The 20,974-nt window shown below is 41.6% G+C and overlaps 1 protein-coding gene across 1 annotated transcript in view; it reads right to left on the bottom strand.

Annotated features, from left to right (window-relative positions):
- Nucleotides 1–1,288: 1,288 nt before the first annotated feature.
- The window catches only part of phkb (phosphorylase kinase, beta), a gene marked incomplete at its 5' end in the record, with an annotated part of 64,539 nt that continues 44,853 nt past the window's right edge, over nucleotides 1,289–20,974 (bottom strand). The window contains 15 exons of the mRNA XM_080529926.1: nucleotides 1,289–2,243; nucleotides 3,296–3,436; nucleotides 3,773–3,880; nucleotides 4,208–4,337; nucleotides 4,813–4,947; nucleotides 5,235–5,431; nucleotides 8,033–8,123; nucleotides 12,191–12,248; nucleotides 13,053–13,134; nucleotides 13,458–13,620; nucleotides 13,735–13,793; nucleotides 14,644–14,734; nucleotides 15,052–15,134; nucleotides 15,525–15,629; nucleotides 16,918–17,001. Coding sequence (XP_080386052.1) covers nucleotides 2,106–2,243; nucleotides 3,296–3,436; nucleotides 3,773–3,880; nucleotides 4,208–4,337; nucleotides 4,813–4,947; nucleotides 5,235–5,431; nucleotides 8,033–8,123; nucleotides 12,191–12,248; nucleotides 13,053–13,134; nucleotides 13,458–13,620; nucleotides 13,735–13,793; nucleotides 14,644–14,734; nucleotides 15,052–15,134; nucleotides 15,525–15,629; nucleotides 16,918–17,001 — 1,665 coding nt within the window. The 3' untranslated portion in view covers nucleotides 1,289–2,105. The remainder of the gene's footprint in view (nucleotides 2,244–3,295; nucleotides 3,437–3,772; nucleotides 3,881–4,207; nucleotides 4,338–4,812; nucleotides 4,948–5,234; nucleotides 5,432–8,032; nucleotides 8,124–12,190; nucleotides 12,249–13,052; nucleotides 13,135–13,457; nucleotides 13,621–13,734; nucleotides 13,794–14,643; nucleotides 14,735–15,051; nucleotides 15,135–15,524; nucleotides 15,630–16,917; nucleotides 17,002–20,974) is intronic.

Here is a 20,974-nt window from a genome sequence, read left to right as displayed (position 1 = left end):
GCCTAAATGCCCAAGACAGATAGAGCCATTAAACAGGCTTTTACTACTACCAACAAAAGACATACTGACTTTTAACACAGTTAAGATTTACAGGCTTTCTTTCAGAGAAAACATGGGGGGGAATGAGGCCACAAATACACAGTGCATTTAAATGGTTGTTCTTCTTTACAGTCTTGAATAAAACAGTGAATTGATGGGTCAGTTCTTAAAGTATCGAGTCAATGCAATGAATGCAATGAAATGAAACAATCAGACTCTTTTTCTTTATTTGTAGCATCAGAGAGGTAAATAAAAAGTTGTTAATACATTGCTCTCCTTTGTTAGCATTGCCTAGAATGTGTAGGCCTATAACTAATAAGCATCATCTTCATCTAGATGTCGTCATATGCATATCATACATTTCGGTCATTTGCCATGGACTTGTCATTTATGGACCGTCATACATAGAAAACATTAAATGCCAGCTGAAAACCATAACCTAATAACTGTTTGATTTTAAAAACGATTTCAAAATGATTTCCTTTTGGTTGCTAAAAGAAGACAAAATGCTTCCTCTTTCCAATACTTATGGAAGGCACTGTATATTTTATTACAGTCAACACTGAAAAAAACCTTGAAACAGTCAACACGGAAACAAACAACCATGACCTTAGAGTGAGCTTTTGTCTCTAGCAAAGCTGTAGTCAATCCATCAACCTTGTCTTCAAGGCAGCTTTAGAATACTGTACATTCTGAAGTGAATCTCAGGGTGTCTAACGCCCCCCCCTCACACACACACACACACACACACACACACACACACACACACACACACACACACACACACACATACACATACACATACACATACACATACACATACACATACACACACACACACACACACATACACGTACACATACACACACACACACACACACACACACACACACACACACACACACACACACACACACACACACACACACACACACATTCTGGAGTGAATAAATAAATCCCCCACACTTCCTGTAGCAAGATTGATAAGAATGTAGCTGACATGAGTGGGTGTTACTAGTGGGATGCAATATACTGCACATACAGTAACCCAGGGGCAAACAGACATGCTTGAATAATCATGACATTTTTGTTACAAGTCCAGCCCAAAGAAAAATAAATATGTTACATCATGACTGACTAAAATGCTATATTCATCTTAACTTATCGTTATAATATTATTATAAGGCAAATGGTGTGTACGGGTAGTGCTGCTTCAATGAACCAAAGCAAATAAATCACTAGGGCTTCAAAGATTCTTAATCTTTATTTTTGAAACTACCTCAGTGAGTTCACAAAATACTCTTGATTTGAAAGAAGGAACATATTGGCAAACAACACATACATTGAAAGGGAGTGAGGAAATCGAATAGGCACACTTAAACCGCAAATGAACACATCAAAAGAATCAACTTAAGTAATCTATCATTTTTACTTCAGGATGACAGAACTAAAACACATTCACAAAACACAGCTAAGACCTCGACTTCCTTAGACATCAACCAAAAAAGCTGCTTACGGTCATGCGTGTCTTATTCTCTGTTTTGCATATAACACCATTGATTAACAACAGTCTGAAAACCAGCCACGTGGATGGCCCACAAAGCTACTGCCATGCAGAAAGGTCTACATGCAAGGATTTCAGGGGCACAGGAACCCCCTGCATCAAAAACAGTTGAACAGATAAAAGCCTGTTGTCACAGTAAGTACACCACTTTGCTGGTCGATACACTGATAAAGGGATCATTCTAGAAAAAAATATTTTGCAATGTTGTTAATCATAATAGCATCTATTCTGAATCTCTCCTGATCTAAAAAAAAGAACAAAAAAACAAAACGTTGTCACTAAGCTTCATTTTAGCTTATCACTAAAATAACAGAAGCTGCTTCCCAAAAGCTTTGTCACTCTTAAGATAATATTTGATCCACTGCTAACAATGGATGATATTCATACTACAAAGTCTTCGGGAAACTGACCCAAGCTGGTTGATTGCAGGTGGACTAAAGGCCACTGCAGATTAAAGTTAGCATGCCATAGCTAGCCAGAAGGGATCCTCTCCTTGTAGAGTTTAGCTGACGGAGCAGGGGTCATCTTTGCAAGGCTTCACGTCTCCCTGAAGGAGCTGAATCATCACAGCCTTGGTCAGGTAGCTGGACGTGCCTTTCTTCCCCACCGCAGGGGTATTGTAGAACGCCTCCATGGCATCCTGTGAGGAACAGTGAGTTCTAGAATCCTCAGAATGAACTTATAAGACAGCAAGTACAGCATCAACATGAGTAAGGTAAATATCACTTTTTTTTTCAGTGCAAACAAACACAAAGTGACATACATTCAAACCAGTGGAGGGGAGTGAATTTAGCTTTAGAAAAAAAAGTGTTGTGGTGAGTTTTAGAATTAGATTTGCAAGGCTAATAACATCAGCTCATAGTTAGATGATAGCTCTAGTGACAGTTTGGTCTGACCACAGCCCTGGGTTGCATACAGTAGAACTCGATATTGGGGAACGTTCAGACAGAAACATATTATATGTGACAAACATGTCTGATATGTAGAGGAAGGAATCATGTGAGCTCTATTCATGGAATTTCTATCTGCAACATTCAGTAGGTTGCTTCCTCCAAAATGCAAAAATTGGCGCTTCTCCACTACTGCCCCGTACCGTACCGGAACCCGTGCTCCCGCTTTGTTTCGCTTTCTCCACTGCCAACTGGGCCGTACCGGGCCGTAGTACCCGTACTGATTTTAGCTACCACTCCTGAGATGAAAGGAGTGAAAGGTACTATCCGTGCTACTCTGTGACGCTGCATAGTATGTGAAAGTTGTGTACGCGAGAAATGCCCGGATGTATACTAGATTCGCCAAAATGTCTGAGTATGCGGCGTGAGGATCTGTTGTTTACATGTTCCGGCTGACGTTTATGTCGAACCCAGCAGTAAAGGTATCTAACTACGTAACAGCTAGCTAATGTTAGCCTACAGACGTGGAAAGCAAACATCAAATCAGATATATTAACAGGTTATTTTGATCAACTGGACACATTTTGGGAATATAAATGGTTACTTTCTCGCCTGAAAACATATTAACATATGACGCTTTACTCCTACTTTTCCGACTCGCTCCAGGTCTGTTGTGTATAATGGAGAAGCGTTTCTGAAAATACGGTACGGGTAAGATACAAATGCGTGCCGTCCTGTACCATCCCGGTCTGGTCAATGGAGAAGTGCCAAATGACTACACAGTGAGGGGCGGGACACACACCTGTTTCTCCCCCCCCTCCAGGCAAATCCTGTCCTTCTGGAAGTCGTTGAAGGCCTCCTTCACCAAACTGTCCAGATCCACCTTCTCCTGGAACTCCAGTTCGGGGTTTCGCTCCAGCACAATGGATACCACCATAAGCAGCTTCAACCATGGAGTTTGTAAGGAGTAAAAAGCAGAAGTGAGGAAATACATAAGAATTTCTGCATTTTCTGTACAATTAATGTTGAGTGGAAATGTCCTAAAAGAGCTAATCATTTGCTATGCTATAAAGAAATGGTGAATGGAGCACTAAGGGTAATAGCCTAGCAGTAATTGCACAGCAGCCATGCGTAGACACAGAATAGTATCATTTAACATGCAAATTAAAAATGATAAGATAACATACAGCTGTAAGTTCAAATGTTTCAGGTAATGATCAGGTAAGATGACTGATCTTTTATACATATTGTCTTTTATAGGAACAGGCTCATACTGTACCTCTACTATGATCTGCCTGTTCTCAGGCAAGATAATGTTCTTCAGTGTGTCCTCCACCAGCAGAGAGAAGTTCATCTCGTACATGGTCATGTCAGACAGAGTAGGTTGCTGAAATGAGAGAGTGGGATATTTTAATAGTAGTGCTGCTAACCCTACCTAACCCTAATGACCAATTAAAGAGTGAATCATTCAAAAGACTCTCTCAACGATTTGTCTGTAAATCCCTGTATTAAACTAAGTTGAACCATACAGGCCTAGTTTGTTTGGTTTTCAGTGATGTTAACATACGGGCAAAGAACATTTCTACATATCAAATCAGCCAATACAAAAATGCCATTATCATTCTAAGCATTGCATCTTTCATAAGGCAACTTTAAATGTGGCCACACCGTTGACAAGGTCCACCTATGGGCTGATACAAATAACCAAAAGTACCTGTGGGAGGTGGACCCCTGCCACAAAGATGCCATTGCGAGTCCTTTCTAAGATCTGCCACACCCGGTCATAGAAGCCCAGGGGAGTCCTGTTGAGGGAACCATCGATTTGGCGCCTGTTGAGCCAGGACCTGAGGCAGGAGATGAAGCGGGGACAGAAATAATCACATAAAATTACTAAACTCGCCGGTCGAGAGAGGACGCTGGCGTTGCTTGTTCGCCGCTTCTCCGCCCGAAATCTAGGTGTAATTACAGTATACAGAGTAGATTGTCCTACAAAGACACTTAGATTTAGATTAGTAATCTAAAAAACAACTAGACCCCTATACTTTCTTTTATTTATCTTTTGTTTCTTTTTATTATTACTATTCGATCTTTTCTGTTTGTAAAGCATCTTTGAGTGTCTAGAAAAGTGCTATATAAGTCTAATGTATTATTATTATAATAAAAAATAGGAAGAATATAAAAAGTGTGCACAATCCAATATGACAGCGTCAACAGATAAATGCCTCTATATGTACTGTACATAAGTGTGTATGTGTGTGTGCGCGTGTGTGTGTGTGTGTGTGTATGTGTGTGTGTGCGTGTGCGTGTGGGTGTGATTACCTGCCAGTATGTTGTGGCTGGAGGACATCCAGCAACAGCTGTTTCACTTCGCTGGGGGACATCTGGTAGATATCCTGAGATGGCATGTCCCCTGCTCTGATTTCCAGCTCGTGCTTCATGGCCTGGACAATCCACCTGCAACAATGCCAACAGACCTTAGCAAACACAGTGCCTCTCATACCCACAACTTTTCAGACAAATAGCAACATATCACCGTCCTGTATACATTGACAATCTAATGTATGTCCGTATTCCCTGAACATGAAGAAACTGCATTTCACTCATACCCACAACTCATACCCCATTAACATAACAAAAAAACAACCAAACACACAGCTTTAGGCAAAACAACATCCATGGCTAAAGAAGCCTTGCATCTACTCCTTCTCCTGCTGCCCCCCCCCCTCCCCCCTCCCCCTCACCCAATGCGGATCTTGAGCATGCCGCTGAAGAGCTCGGGGTTGTTGGAGATTATCCATCCGATCTGGATGACCAGCTCCTGCTGAAGGACGGCCTCACGCTCCCCATTGCACTTGCTGTAGATGATGCCCTTGATGACCCCCGGAGACAGAGGGTTGGAGATCACCTCCTCCTCATGCCCGAACAGGCCGAGTGTCACCTGGCAAACAACACAGCACAACCCGGGCCGACCCGCATCAGAGCAACGTCTAAAGATATCCCCCTCAGTGTTGTTTCAGGGGTTTGTTACACTTTAGTTTAGAGTCCACTATTTATCCAGGGCCTAATCGTTATTTGAGATCTGCACACTTAACTCTGACATTCACGTAAATCATACAAGGAGGTCAATGAGCGTTTAGAACCAAACTTAGTGAGTTATGCCAGCAGATTACCAGGTATATCATAATTACATGCTAATAACACAGTGGTTTCTAAAGATTCACTCATACTCCTACATACCATACATAAAAAAAAGAAAAACGGTATATTCCACAGAGGTAAGACAATGAACAAGCTTTAAATCTTAACCATCCTTTTCTTTCTACAGAATTAGTTAAAGGTACTCTGAACAACAAATCAATTTCCAAAGGAATACAACCTCAAACTAAATAAAATATTCTACAGACTCTCAGACTCCTCGTTTTAGTTTATAAAAGAGCAATGGGACTCTTAGTTTACTCTTTGTTTGTTTGTTTAGTTTTTTGAGTGGGGCAGTCCCACATTGACGGATGCAGGGCCAGATTTTAACCCATGCCGACATGGGCACACACTCTTAGATCTTTCAACCAAAACTGACGTACGAGGACACCCGCCTCAATTTTTTTATATCTGCCTTCTCATCTGATCCATAAGGATGTTTCCTCCAAGAAGCAATCTATATGCAGATTCACACCTTGAGGTACTTCATTGTAATGAATCGCCTAACACTCTTGGGAGATGAAAATGAGGCCAGAAACTTCAATTGAGTCAATTGACAGTCATGTGGAAAAATTAGGACACTCCATGAAATATTTAGTTCTTTGTGAAGAAATATGGACATATCAATATTTGATCTTCTTTCAAACAATATCTATAGATAAAGGTAAGGTAATTGAACCAAAAACAATGAAAATGTAACTTTGTTATCATTTATTTAACAAAGAAATTAACAAAGATGCCAATTCCTACTGAGGAGGAAGTCAGGACGCCCCATGCCCTAATAGCTGGTAGCCCCTTTGGCTGAAATAACCTCAATTAGTCTGTCTACCAGTCTCTGACTCTCGACTGAGAGAACTTTTTTCCCACTCCTCCATGCAGAATTCATTCAGCAGTGTGATGTTTGAGGGGTGTCTTGCATCACCCCATCTCATTAGGATTAAGATCCGGCCTTTGACTTGGCCATTCCAGAACTCTCTATTTCTTTCTTTTGAGCCATTTCTTGGTGGATTTACTGGAAAGTTTTGGGTCATTGTCATGTTGCATGGTCCACATCCACTTCAGCTTAAATTTTTTCGACAGATGGTCTCACATTTTCCTCAAGCACCCTGGTACAAAAAAGAATTCATAGTGAATTCTGTGATGGTGGGCTAGCCAGGGGCTGCTGCAGCAAATCACCACATTTCTACCCCCATGCCCAAATCACGACATGTCTACCCCCATGCTTCACAGTAGGTATGAGGTTCTTGTGATGTTCTCGAATGTTGTCTTTGGTTTACGCCAAACATGTCTTCTGTTACTGTGCCCAAATAAATAAACTTTGGATTCACCTATCCAAAGAACATTGTTCTTGTGAACATTGTTCATTGTTCATGTGAACACAAGTTCTGGTGTTTGTCTACGTGCCCTGATTGCTGTTTTTGACAGCAAGGGTTTCCTCCTTGCACACCTCCCATGAAAAGCAGTCTCTTTCTGATGGTAGATGCATGTACTTTGACATCAACTGTGGCAAGAACTACCTGTAGGTCCCGTGTTGACATTTTAGGATGGTTGATGAACTTACTAGGACGGCCTGACCTGGCCATGTTGGCAGTTGTTTCAAATGCTTTAAACATTTTTACCGTTGTAAATAATTTTCTGGACAGTGGAATGGCTGATTTCTAATTGTTAGGAGACCATCTCAGACTCAAACGCATCTACAACCTTCTTTCTGAAGGCATCAGAGCTCTCCTTTGATCTTAGTAATAAATGGAGTCCTAACTTTTTCCGCACAGGAAAATTGCATTTCTATTAATTACATGTCACCAATGTTTTCAGTTTAATTTGTCTAGTTATATTAGCCCCATCTCTCAATAATGTTAAAATGATGATCAAATGTTCATGTGTTTAAAATATGTTGGAAAGACAAAGGTGTTTCATAGGGTGTCCTATCCTTTTCACATGACTGATCTCTGTGAAAAGCAAACGCCAATACAGTTTATGTCATCAATTCCGGGGGGAAGTTCATATCAAAGGTAGGTCATGGATCACACCACAACATTGACACACGGAGTATACTGTCACAAAAGTCAAAACACATTAGCAGCCCTGTTACAGAGAGCTTAGACACGACACAATGGGTTAGCATGCCATCCCACTCTAAGCATTTCCTATAGGACAAATAGCACAAGGAGCTCATCATCAGCTAAATGGCATATTTTAAAATTTCCAATTCAAATGACATGATTGCATCAAATTATTGATAATCAGTGAACATTAAAATTGTGTCCAATGGATGGTCTGATTAGGATGGGGAATAAACTGGTAAACAGTTAAATTTGCCGCCTTTTTTCATGTTGCCACTTACCTGCTTGCCATGCACTAATACACTAGTAATACTGGGGGCAAGGCTGTCCACTAGCTTAGTTAACAGACTTGCAGCGAGACGTACAACAGACCTGGTGGGCAAAAACACAAGGAGATCCGTAGGTCAATACACTCCTACTGTAGTACTCTCAACTAGGCTTTTCAAATGTGATTGTTTAACCTGAAGTGTGTGGTGTCTTACGTATGTGACATAACATTATGAAAGCAACACTATGTATACTGAGTCATGTAAAGTAATACATATGTTCTTATTAAATGTTCCTGACACGTGAACACATTGCTGAAGATCTAATTAACTGGGCGAGGGGGAGCACGATGTGTGAGATACCAAATGTCTGTGTGTTGACACATGATTTGGTTGTACAATAATGTATACAGTATCTGTTCATGTTATCCATTCAATATATATGAATATATATTTGACAGTAGATAACAATATGTAACACATTTTACTTAACGTCAACTCCGTCAGGAACAAGATGTTTGATATCTTAATGGTAATAAAGTGGGATCCCCACAAGTCATTGTCAATCTGATCTGTGGTCATCGTCGAGAAGCACAGGAAATCAACCCCTTACTCAACATCTACTTTCACCTCGGGTAGTCATCAATAACTAAATCCTATAAACACCCCTGTGATTGGGGGCCTTATTTGAATACGTATTTAAATGGACGGACTGATCAAAACACAAGATGCAGTACCCCACGGAATGAGAACTATCAGCATTCCGGATGATTCCCTACAGGCCAACTAGCCTATGAGGAACAGTAAGTGGCTCCAAATGAAGATTCACACCATTGTGAATTCAGCTCTCGCACTCGCCATTGTTTCAATTAATTTGGGATGGGGGGGGGGGGGGGGGGGAAGATTAGGAGAATGATTTTAATGTTCACTTATTCATGATTGTATTATTCGCGAGAATGACTGTACAAAAAAGTCTCCTCCTGACTGCTGAATTCCTATGAGGAAGCGACAGACATTGGCTGTGGTTACATATTACATGGCAGCACACATTGAGCTGCTTAGCTATACATACAGCCTTGAAAACAATCTCACAGAAGCAGAAGGACAACATGCGAAGCCCACCCATATTCTTTTCACTAAAATACCCTCACAATGGTGTAGTAGTAGTAGGCATATTTTGGCAAGGTCAGTAAAGGCATGGCAAATGTGTTTTTGGGGGAAGATTTCATGAAGGGTGCTAGAATTATTGTTTATAGTATTTTGGATATTGCTGATCAATAACTGAGTGCACAGTAGGCCTGAGTTTAGAAGTTGGTGTGACGATGTCGCAGGAGTACCACAATGGCACTAGTGAGTTTTATTTCAGGTCATTCACCTCTGCAAAACAACCACCAGGAGGCATTGTTGAGCATAACGGATATGCTTACAATGTGCGTAGTGTGTTTACAAACATTGTCGCTTGAGGAATTATGTGAAGAGTAGCCATGAGTTGTTGTTTCAATTTGGAAAAGGTCAAATTATTGTCTGGTCAGAGAAATTCGGAATGATGTCCTTGGATAAATCTTAATTTAGAACAAATCGTGTCTTCATGGACACTTTAAAAAATGATGTCAGACATGGAATATGTGTGTCCGTGAAATTGAATATTGTTAACTATATATTGTTAAAGCAATATAATGTTTCTCAGTTGATTGAGTTTGTGTAAAAAAATAAAATAATCTGCTCTGCGGAGTTCATTATCAGAGAAGGTTATTGTAGTATATATCAGTGGTGTGCCGTCAGGGCCAGCAAGGCCTTCTCTGCTGGCCTAAACATCATCAGAATATACATTTTATTTTAATATATTTTTTCCACAAATATGTATTAATGATTCCCCATAGTCTATTCTCTTCATTTCATAGCTTTCCTCTTGGTTGCGCTGCTTCCAGTCTCCGATTGAGATTTGGAGGGCTGGCCTTTCTGTTAGAGCTTTTATCCAATCAAAATGTGTTGCTAGGGGGCTCCAAAATCTGCCCGCCTGCACAACAAACGGTGCCGCGAATACGACCTGTAACTTAACGTTGGACGAGAAAACCTGTGGCGTACCTAGTGGAAACCTACGTAGATTTAGAGTAGGCGAGCAAAAGCAACAACGGCGCCTGCTGTAAGGCTCAATCTGATGTCAGCACCCAGCACGTCTTTTGATTGGATACGCACTATTGATACGCACTATTGATATTCACTATTGAGATGCGTAACTATGCCGGTAGATGTGAAACTTTTGAACACCTTTGGGGTGCGCAGGGAAACGGAGCTCCACAACGAAAGCTTTCGTTGACTGATCGATAATACTGATCGATTGTGTCCTGTTTTTGGGTAAACAATAACTTTCATTTAGGGGACACAATGAAAGCGCCGAGTCCACAAACAGAGGAAACTACGTTGAGCTTATTTCTTTTCTTGCTGAAAACAACCCAGATTTACATTACCACCTGTCCACAAACAAAGTGTTTACTGGGACGTCATGCAAAATACAAAACGACCTGATTTTTGCTATTGCTGAAGTGATGGGAGAAGAGATCAAAATGGAGATTAAAAAGGCACCCTTTGTCGCTATTATGGTGGACGAGACGACAGACGTGGGTAATGTAGCGATCTTAAAGATGTTAGTTTAACACTCTTCATTGTAAATGCGGATTTATTGATTAAAAATGCTTCGGAAATATTAATATAACTCTGTTGTACTTGTCTGACTGTTAAGGTGTTAATGTTAAGGTGATGCAACGCCCGGTTATACTGTGTTTCTGTCTAGTTTCTAGAGCCATGGCGTCATAACGATGGTATTAAGAGGTAGAATAATTCAGGTAGGAATGTGTCGGACATCACTGAAGGCCTAGGTGTGAAATGCACCGCCCGCCACTGGTATATATATATATAGTAGTATAGCATAATATAGTATATATTGTCAATCTATCTGATTCTCTTTTCAAACATCCTTCACAGCTTGTCACCACCATGTGGCTTTCAGCAGCACTTCACACTGTGTGTCTGCTGCAGCAGCTGCATTATACCCCGCTGCGATGTTGGTGTGCTTGTTGATGTTGGTGTGCTTGTTGATGTTGGTGTGCTTGTTGATGTTGGTGTGCTCGTATTGTGCTTTGTGAAGCACTCAGCTTATTGTTTCTCCTTCATGTTTGAACTTTGGTGCCACGTAGAAGGAATATTCTAGACCTGCCACAGGCCACAGGCCTATCATTATAGGCCTACAATAGACATACAATTGGCATACCAGACCTGGGTCAATACATTGAAATCTTTGAGCTGCGTTTCATCTAGTTCACATTGTCCCAAGAGTGTGAGCTCCAAGCTAAAACAAGCAGACTCCACAGAGTCTTGCAGAGATTGGCCTTTAGGCTGTTCCACCTTCTGATTCCCAGATCCCTCTTCAATCAGGTATACAATCTCAAAGGTGAGCGGCATTCACACTCACAATAAACACGTTGTCCAGTGAATCGACTCAAACTTCAGCAATGACACAAGCAATGACAACAGATAGCTAACGAACCAAGTGAAACTACAACAAGGATTGGATCAAATGCAGATAGCAGCTTTCTGCTTGAGCCACAGTAGCAAGCAAGGGGGAATGATGCTACAGATACGAGAACAGTGCATGAGTGAAGCACCAGGCTTATACGGTTAATGGAAAAAAAACATGTGCATTCCAGTCCACGGTGCCTGGTTAGCTAGCTGTAGCTGACTCTATACATGCAGAGCCTGAGGGCCGCTCTGCCCGGCATTACCTGCTTGCCATGGACCACCAGGGTGGTGATATGGGGGGCTATAGAACTGTCATACTTCTTCATAATGGCAGCGGTGATACGCACCACCATCCTACACCCATTTTGAGTGTTTGGTTTTTGAGGGAGGGGGGAAATTCAGTGGTTGAGAGAAACGTTTTCATTTTGAAAGAGACAAACACAAGAAAACAGGTAAAGAGCAGTAGAAAGTGAATAGAAACCTTGAAACTACAGTATATTAAATAATAACGTAATAAATAATAACATAATAACATAATAAACGTAAGGTTCTCCATTGATTTCACATAATAGACTTATGTAGAATATTAATGAGCAGATAAAAAGTAGTGTTGGAATGAGGTGTGAGGGGTGGAACCAAATGTTCCCAGAGTCTGACCAAAGCTTCCTGCTTCCAGCCCTTCTGTAGATCCTCTCCAGCTCATCAGTCAGGTTCTCTGGAAACACATCATCGTCATCGTCATCATCATCACCATAATCACCATAATCATTAGCATCATCATGCTGAGGCAATCAAAGGGGTACTACTCAAGGATGAAAGAGTGAACTGAATGTCGGGTAGCTTATGACATCCAAAGAAACATATCATAAAATAAGTATCACATTTTTGGTTGTTGCAATCGACAACTTTTCATTTGGAAGAGTCTGTTTACAGTTAGAAGAACCTCTTATCAGAATAATCAATGGAGTGACATGAATCAGTTAGAATAACAGCTTAGTCAGTTAAACAAACATCTATCATATGATTGTGTCTGATAAATAGCTGTCAAGACACTGCTAGACTTGTTCAGTTGACACAGGCTGCGCATGGCTAAACTGATCAGTGAGCCTGCCTATGGGCATGGATGAAATGACCCCATTTGTTTGTTTTATCATTTCTAATACAGAAGAGTTGCTGATCCAGACACAATCACTTAGCCACTGGGTGCTAACTGGATTAGGCTGTGGACATTTAATTTACACAGAGAGCTTTACTGCAGTAATGCACTGATTCCCAGCCTTGGGCTAGTTGGCAGTGTCTGGCCCTGCTGCAGTGTTAACATTGTGCTTCCTCTAACACTGATTGAGTTTGGTGTCATAAAGTTAGCCAGTGGAAACTTACAGTACCATAACTGAAGGGAGTTCAGATAAGATTATTCCATGAAGTGTATGAAATGCATACATTTGGGACATCATATGAGAAATTCAATTGATAGTTTTCATATGTGTGTGTGTGTGTGTGTGTGTGTGTGTGTGCCTACCATCTTTAGCAAAGAAGTCAGGACCCTCTTTCTTCAGGAGAATACTGGCAAGCTGGGCTTGACTGGCAAGGCAGTCGCAGTCCTAAGCAAGACAAAAACACAGGGAGAGCTAGGTAAATGGACTGACTTATATAGCGCCTTATTCCAAAGCGCTTTACAATGGCCTCTCATTCAACCATCCACACACCAATGGCGGCAAGCTACCATGCAAGGCGCCGGCCCGCTCATTGGGAGCAATTTGGGGTTCAGTGCCTTGCCCAAGGACACCTTGACATGTGGCCAGCCGGGGTTCGAACTGCCGACCTTACTATCATTAGACACCGGCTCTAAGGTCACACACACACACACGCACGCACACACACACACACGCCCCTACTCCCCCCACACATACTCCCCTGGACTCACATAGAACTTGTGCATGACTTCATTGGTGGGTTTGTGCTGCCACTCGTCTATGTCTATCTCCGGCTGCTGCTCCAGGTTCGAGGCGTTGGGTGTGCTCATCTGTCTCTTCACTTTGGAGTGCTTGGGCATCTCCAGCTCCTCAAAGCTCTTAAACTCTGGGATTCTGCCACAGGGGAAGGGGACAGCAGCATTCAAGGTAACAGTTAGATGCTACACAATGATGGCTCTTGATGGATTACCCCAAACACGATGGAAATGGTGGAAACAAGATTCTTACTCTGCTTCGTTTACACGCAGGAAGTCCAACTGCTCCACAACAGCTCCTGATATCAGGGTCTGGAAGTAGCATCAACAGTCAATGAATCTAGTACTACAGCTCTGACTGCAGTAAGGTACGATTTTTGGCATGCCTTTTTCAATTAACATTTTATTGAGGTTTTTTCTTTCCTATAATTACCATGCCTTTCAGCCACAAAGTAAATGTGATAACACTACTGCTAACACTGTGTTACACCAAGCACCAAGTTAATTAGCAATCTTCTAACAAGAACACATTACATTTCAGAAATATGCTGCATGGCGGTAAAGTTACATCCGCTCTGCAGCCATTGTACTGACATTGCAGTGACAGTTGTTTGGACAATGTTACAGTGCAATGTTTCAAGCGTCAGAACTACATAGAGACATATGGACAGCACAATACTGTACCGATTACAAGAAAAGTGGAGGCACATCCACTGGAGGCACATCCATTATATGTGCAAAAGACAACACTGTTCCCATAACAATGAGCTCATAAAAGCGAAGGGCAGACTGTTTTTCTGCACCTAGAGTAAAGTGCGAGGTGAATACTGAACATCCCTCTCTAGAAATATTATATCAAAATGAACTCTCCGGAGACACTGAGAACCATTGGAACCTAAGGAAGTACTGCAAAGGTATTGTAAAACTGCCACTGTCTGTGGAGAAATCTTTGGAGCGTTTGTAAAGATAGAGTGTGGTACATTAACTATTTAAAAATCAGATACAATAAATACAGATTTTTTTTTATCTAAAGATGACAGTGCAAGCAATGGTATTTCATAGCTATCTTTGGCAAAAGCTACACTACTCAACTGTAATAGATTTAAACCGTTCAGTCTCAAAAAAGTGTAGGAAAACATGAACAGGTAGAAGTGATCAGAACCTGAAGCCTGTCAACGTGGACCTTCACCCCACCGATGTTCCCCTTCTTGAAGGATGCCAGCATGTCCAGGATTGGGTTGAAACGACTCCCCCTGTTGGAGAGAATAAGCAATGGCAATTATATTGTAACTATTTTTAAAAATTCAGTCTGTAGGATTTCCCCACTGTGCCATGCCCCACTGTGAACATAAACAATTGTGATACATTTACAAGGTGGTATTTGGAAAATCAATACTACTCGGATCAGCATACCAGCAATGTTAAAGTGATATAAATGAGCATCATTAAACTCTTATCAGTACACACTTATACAATACCTCTCCTCTCCCAATAGAATGTACAATGTTTTAAAGCAGCAATACTTCAAAAGAAATGGATAATAAAATAGCTAAACCCCTGTGGATCTTACCTGATGTTGTCCTCTCTGATGAGGACTAGGAAGAGAGGCCGTCCTTTCATTTTCCAGCACTGCTTGATGAACTGCAAGGCATTCTACATACAAGAATATGAAACACATTAAACTTAACATGGCACAACAACTCAGGTCTCAGGACTCCTGAGTGAGGATAGAGATTTAACATTGGATACCACTAACTGGATACAAGGGGCTGAGTGTGCAAGTCCCAGAATAAGGACTCGTGAGATTCATGTTTTTTTAATTGCTCTTTGTGGCTGATGTTGTTGACTGGTCTTACTTTATAATTACTGGAATCACATGTTGGCACTTTTACACTGAACAACTAATAATTGCTCTCATGATAAAAAAAACATTGCTTTCATTAAAACTTTCACATCAAAAAGAGGGAGGCAAAAGTGAGGCAATAGCGTCCAGAGAAAAGAACTTGTGAACAGCAGTACGAGAGCGAGTTCACCCCAGCTCACCTTGATGTCATCAATCAGTAGCATGACATCCTGGGACAAATAGAAGTCGCTGAGATCAAAGACGATAGGGTAGCACACCACGGTCTTGCCCAGGATCCTATAAATCTGAGGGGAGGAGGGCACACACAGACACACAGCATTACCTGAGCCTGGCGAGCCAAGATGGATGGCTGGGAGTAGCCACATATACAGTACATTACTCTGGACATGACATAAAACAACCCATCGATTCTGGAAGGAGAACTCACACAACCAGCTACACAGGCACGGTGTGTGCTCCTGAGAATATACACATACTAAAACTAACACACACCCCATCCATACTCTCTACAAATACAGAGAAATGCAAGCATAAATGTGACACGTTCTAATGCTAACGCATCTCGGGATCTGACTTTTCTTTAGAAAAATGTTCTGTGTTGTTGAAAATCAATGACACATCGCTAGTCAACTAACACAGCTTGTTTTGTGAGCCTGCTAACAATGTAAAGTGGTGTTAAAGTTAACAAGGTAGCAGTGGGGATTACTCACCGAATCCATTGTGTTGTAGTATTTTGGCTTGACTAGGTTTGTGTTGTGATTTGTGTAGGGTTAGGGTTAGGGTTAGGGTAGTTCTGTGTTTCAAAAGAAAAGTCGGAACATTTTGATTGGTTGCCGATATGTGGACAAAAGCATTAGAATGTGTCACAAATAGGCACACATACTGTAAATGCGCACACACGCACACGCACACGCACGCACGGACACACACACACACACACACACACACACACACAAATCATAATACCCTCTGGCAGATCAGCTTGTTCCATCAAAGCAAATAAATGTTGCATTAAAATATGGCTTTGGAATACGTTTGGACCAATGATTGATTTATATTGGTAATGTTGTTGCTTTAGATTGAGAATGCAATTCAGCTGTCTTTTGTCTAGTCATGACCTTCACCATGGACAAATGGAAGAAGTACTGTGCCAGCAAAAACAGAAGCGCAATACCAGCTCAATATCAAAATCCACAAAGTAATAATAAGAATAAGAAACACTTTCATCATGCATAAAAAAAGCTCAGAAGCAGTGCTTTGATACAACTTTGAGGATAAGATGGTAACACATTTGTATAGTGTCCGACCTAACCCTAATGATAACCCTAATCCTAAACTTTGTGAAGTTACATGCTCATACTATCAACAGATGACATTCCAGGCAAAGTGAGATCTACAAGGCAAATAAAAGCATTCATATAAGGGCATACACAGTCATTGAGCAGAGTAGTTGCGGACTAAGACAGTTTACTTACAAAGACAGTAAGGCAGTTTATGCTAATCACTGAGTAGGAGGTGGTGGTGGTACTCTGTCAATGACCTTTGACCTCTGAGGAGGTGGTGAACACTCACCTTACAAGTCCCGATACACCCCACCGGCCTCTCGGGACGCCCACTCAACCCCAGTTTCTGGTTGATGGCCAAGAAGCGGTATGCCTGGAGGAGAAAGACGCACACACACACATAATCTGAGCTCAGCCATTTAAAATGCCAGGCAGGGAAAGTCAAAGTTGTCTATTTTCATGGCACTGTGATCAATCATCGTTATATCTCAAAAAGGGATTTTCTCTTTTTAATGGAGTGGCTCTCCATAATCTAAAATGACCTACTTTTAAAGCTATGAAATTACCTCCCCTTTAAAGTTATGACATGCGTTGGTATTTGTGTGCATATTGGTTTCACCCTTGAGAAATTACACCACTTTTCATGCATAGTCCCCCTATTTCAGGGTACCCAAAACGAATGGGACAGATTCATCCAATGTCCAAAATAAGCATTCATGTTATGAATTTGGTCGACAATCCTTTGCATGCAATAACTGCCTGAAGTCTTTGACCCATTGACCCCACCAGACACTGGGTATCTTCTCTGGCGATGCTCTGCTAGGCCTGTACTGCATCAATCATCAGTTGATGTTTGTTTTGAGGTATTTGTTTGCCTAAAATCGTACATCAGGAAATGAAATGGTTTGATTTAAAATCCAAAGTTCTGGAGTGTAGATAAGTAAGTCCATTACTTATGCAGGGCACTCGATGTTGTGATGTTTTAGCAGAACCGTAGCACACAATATGAAATTGATCTTTCATTTGTTAGTGTATGTATAGTTGGTAACACATAGATAGTCATCAAACTGTTAGGTATTGCATCGAGTGCTGTAAATTACACGATTCCTTGCAACTCTTGCGCGGCAAAAGCATACTGTGATTCTGGTCTGTAGCCTTCTGAAGCTTAGGTATTAGTCTGTCACGCAGGGATGGGCAAATCATTATCAATCATATTATTCATATAATCTTTTAGAGTCTGATATAACTTAATGTTAACTTGTGTTACAAGCTATTGCGTGTACTTTTACCTCCTCACAGTGGCAGACTGTACTAACGCTAACCTCACTGTTGAGACTGACACCAAGTACAGTAGCTTCTACAAGTCAGTTTGTTTGGGCTATGGCAGCTCTACCCCACTGCTTTCTGTGTTCTCCCCCACTTCGGTTACATTTAAGCAATATCACACGAGAGGGAGTGTGTTATACTGAATATCAGCACGGCTGTGATTCGGTCGTAGGTACGAGGCCGCAGGCCGAGTACCGAAGACGATCACAGCCGTGCTGATATTCAGTATAACAGCACGACCTCGAGTGTGATATTGCTTTTATACAACAGTTCTACAGCGCGATTTATTAGTTAACAGTAATAAGCGACAACAGATTATGCTTTGTTTGTTTATTTAATCATAAAAATAAACAAAAAATAGTTCCGCAACTGAACTTCAAATGGACTGTTGCCTAGTAACCTGAACACAAACATGTAGTCTAATTAACGTTCATTTAGTAGAACATCTGTGCGGCGGAGTGATACATATAGTTAAAAGTCCCAGTGCTGTTATACTGTATATCAGCACTCATGGAATGCCTCTTGTCCAATCAAATTACTTGGTCGGAACTAACTGTTCTATAATTTACATTAAGGTATTTCATTAAACTAATAGTTAACTGTCTAGAAACGGTCTAGAAAGCTGTAATTATAAAGATAAACAACACCTTTATGAAGTATTTTGTATGTACAGTATTTAAAGTGTTACCTCCACAACCACATGCTGCTACCTCCCTGCCAGAAATGAATGGATATAATGGATATGAATGGTACGACCTAGCTGTAGTATGGCCTCAGAAAGTACTATGTCAGCTCCATTTTAGCAGTAATACTGTATTTCTTAAGGCATACACATACATATATAGGGTGTCTTCATATAGGGTGTCTTCCCTGTATCACTAGGTTACTAAAAACAAGGTTTTGAGGTCTGGCTACAGCCGAAAAATAGCAGTACCATCCTATTTGCTGTAACAACCTGTTCCTTGATGGGGATGATTGCTGGCAATTCACAAGGCAACACAGCAAATAAGAGGGAAGGACTGGACATTGATTTTACAGCAACGCTGGCCCACACACTGCAGTCCTGTGTGTCCTACTGTACCAGGGGAGGGATGCACATTACGCACGCACACACACACACCCACGCGCACACATGCACACACACACACGCGCACACACACACACACACACACACACACACGCACACACGCACACACACACACACACACACACACACACACACACACACACACACACACACACACACACACACAAAACGCTTATTCATCAAGCCAGGCTGTAAATGCCAATCAATTCCTCCCCACCCAATCCATCCAATCAGCATCTCAGGATCAATAGCACCACAGACTCAAGTGGTACACTGCAGGGAATATGGCTCTCTCGCTCTATACGTAACACTCGACAGATCTATCACAGCCCAGAGCAATACCGACATATGACCACTAGATGGAGCTCTGCCACTCCTGTATGTGCAATCTTTCCATCTCAAAAAATGCACTTGAAATTAATCAAAATGAGCAGACTTTTGGGTTGAGGGGGGGTCTTGCGCTAAATCAATGACGATGCACTAGATGGCGATTTTCTTTTCTTTTGATTTTCTTTTATTATTTTTCCACAGATTCGGAGATCCAGGGTTATTCATAAAACATTTGGGGCTATCGCCCCGGACGACCAGGCCTAACCACGTCACTGGTCTTCATCAATCAGAAGTCTGCCCTCATGCTTCGAGGTGTCTTGGTTTTAAAGCATGATCACTGGGAGATTGGTTTAGAAAACTGTCGGCAGTATGGCGTTGCGGACACACAGAGGCAAATGGATACTATTCTGGCTGAGCGGTTTCTGTTGCCACCTGGGTGGAGATAAATAACATGCTGCTGGACGTAATTGGTACTCTCCTGTCGTCAAGCAGCTGTTGTAAACACAATCAAACGTTACAGAGGCGAACGTTATGAGGCGAGCAAATGCAGCCCCGGATTGGTCGTGATGGCCCCTGCATAAACAGACTCACAGAGCGTGGGATTTAATATTCAACATGCTGCTCATCCTGGTTTGTGACACTCCGCTCCATCGCAGCAGATAGCACGGACAAAAAGGGAGAGCAAAGGAGGCCTAACCTCCATCGACACACACACACACACACACACACACACACAAACACACACACACACACTCTCTGATAGGACGAAGAGCTGGTCTAAATGGTAAATGGTAAATGGAAAATGGACTGCACTTATATAGCGCCTTTTTTGCTGCTCCAAAGCTGCTCCAAAGCGCTTTACAACGGCCTCTCACGAACCGCTGATCTGCCAACCTTGTGATCATTAGACAGCGACTCTACCTCCTGCGCCACAGCCGTCTAAGATGTAGGGTGGGGACTCCCAGACCTCTTTGAGTCAAGATATTAGTTTTTCCTTTATTAAGAAAGGCAGTGAGTTTTCCTGTAACTCATAGTGGGGGTTAGAGTATGGGCCCCAAAGCTCACTATTATGGAAAAAAGCACTATTTTATTATTCTACATACGGTATAGACTAACTGTAGTATCGTACGGACATCCCACTGGACTGGAAGCATCTAATGCTGATCGACGGATCAATCACGATGAACAATCTACAGACTCTCACTGATTGACCAGCAAAGACGGATATCTTAATGACACAATGGATTTAGAACTGACAGAGGTCAGACAAATTGACTGACCATGCTTGGCTGACATATTGACAGATTGGAATTGGGCACATGCTGTAGTAGCTAATTGATTGATTGATTGATTGATTGATTCGTTGATTGCAAAAACCGATGTCAAATACATGGACGTATTTTAAGAACGCTTGAATTTGGTTTGAATACATTCGCACGGTTACTTGCCAACCTAAACCATGTTCTTTGCAGTGAGCACAGCACAGAAAAGTCTGTCTGTTCTTTTTTTTTCTCCCACATATTGCTTATCGCAGCTGGCACGATAATATGACATATTGTGTTATTGAGCCAGTTCAGCTCATTTTAACCCAAGCTGACGAAAG

This window comes from Nansenia antarctica, assembly GCF_963989245.1.
Source record: "Nansenia antarctica genome assembly, chromosome: 4".
Classification (NCBI taxonomy): Eukaryota; Metazoa; Chordata; class Actinopteri; order Argentiniformes; family Microstomatidae; genus Nansenia; species Nansenia antarctica.
This window is presented reverse-complemented; position numbering and strand designations above follow the sequence as displayed.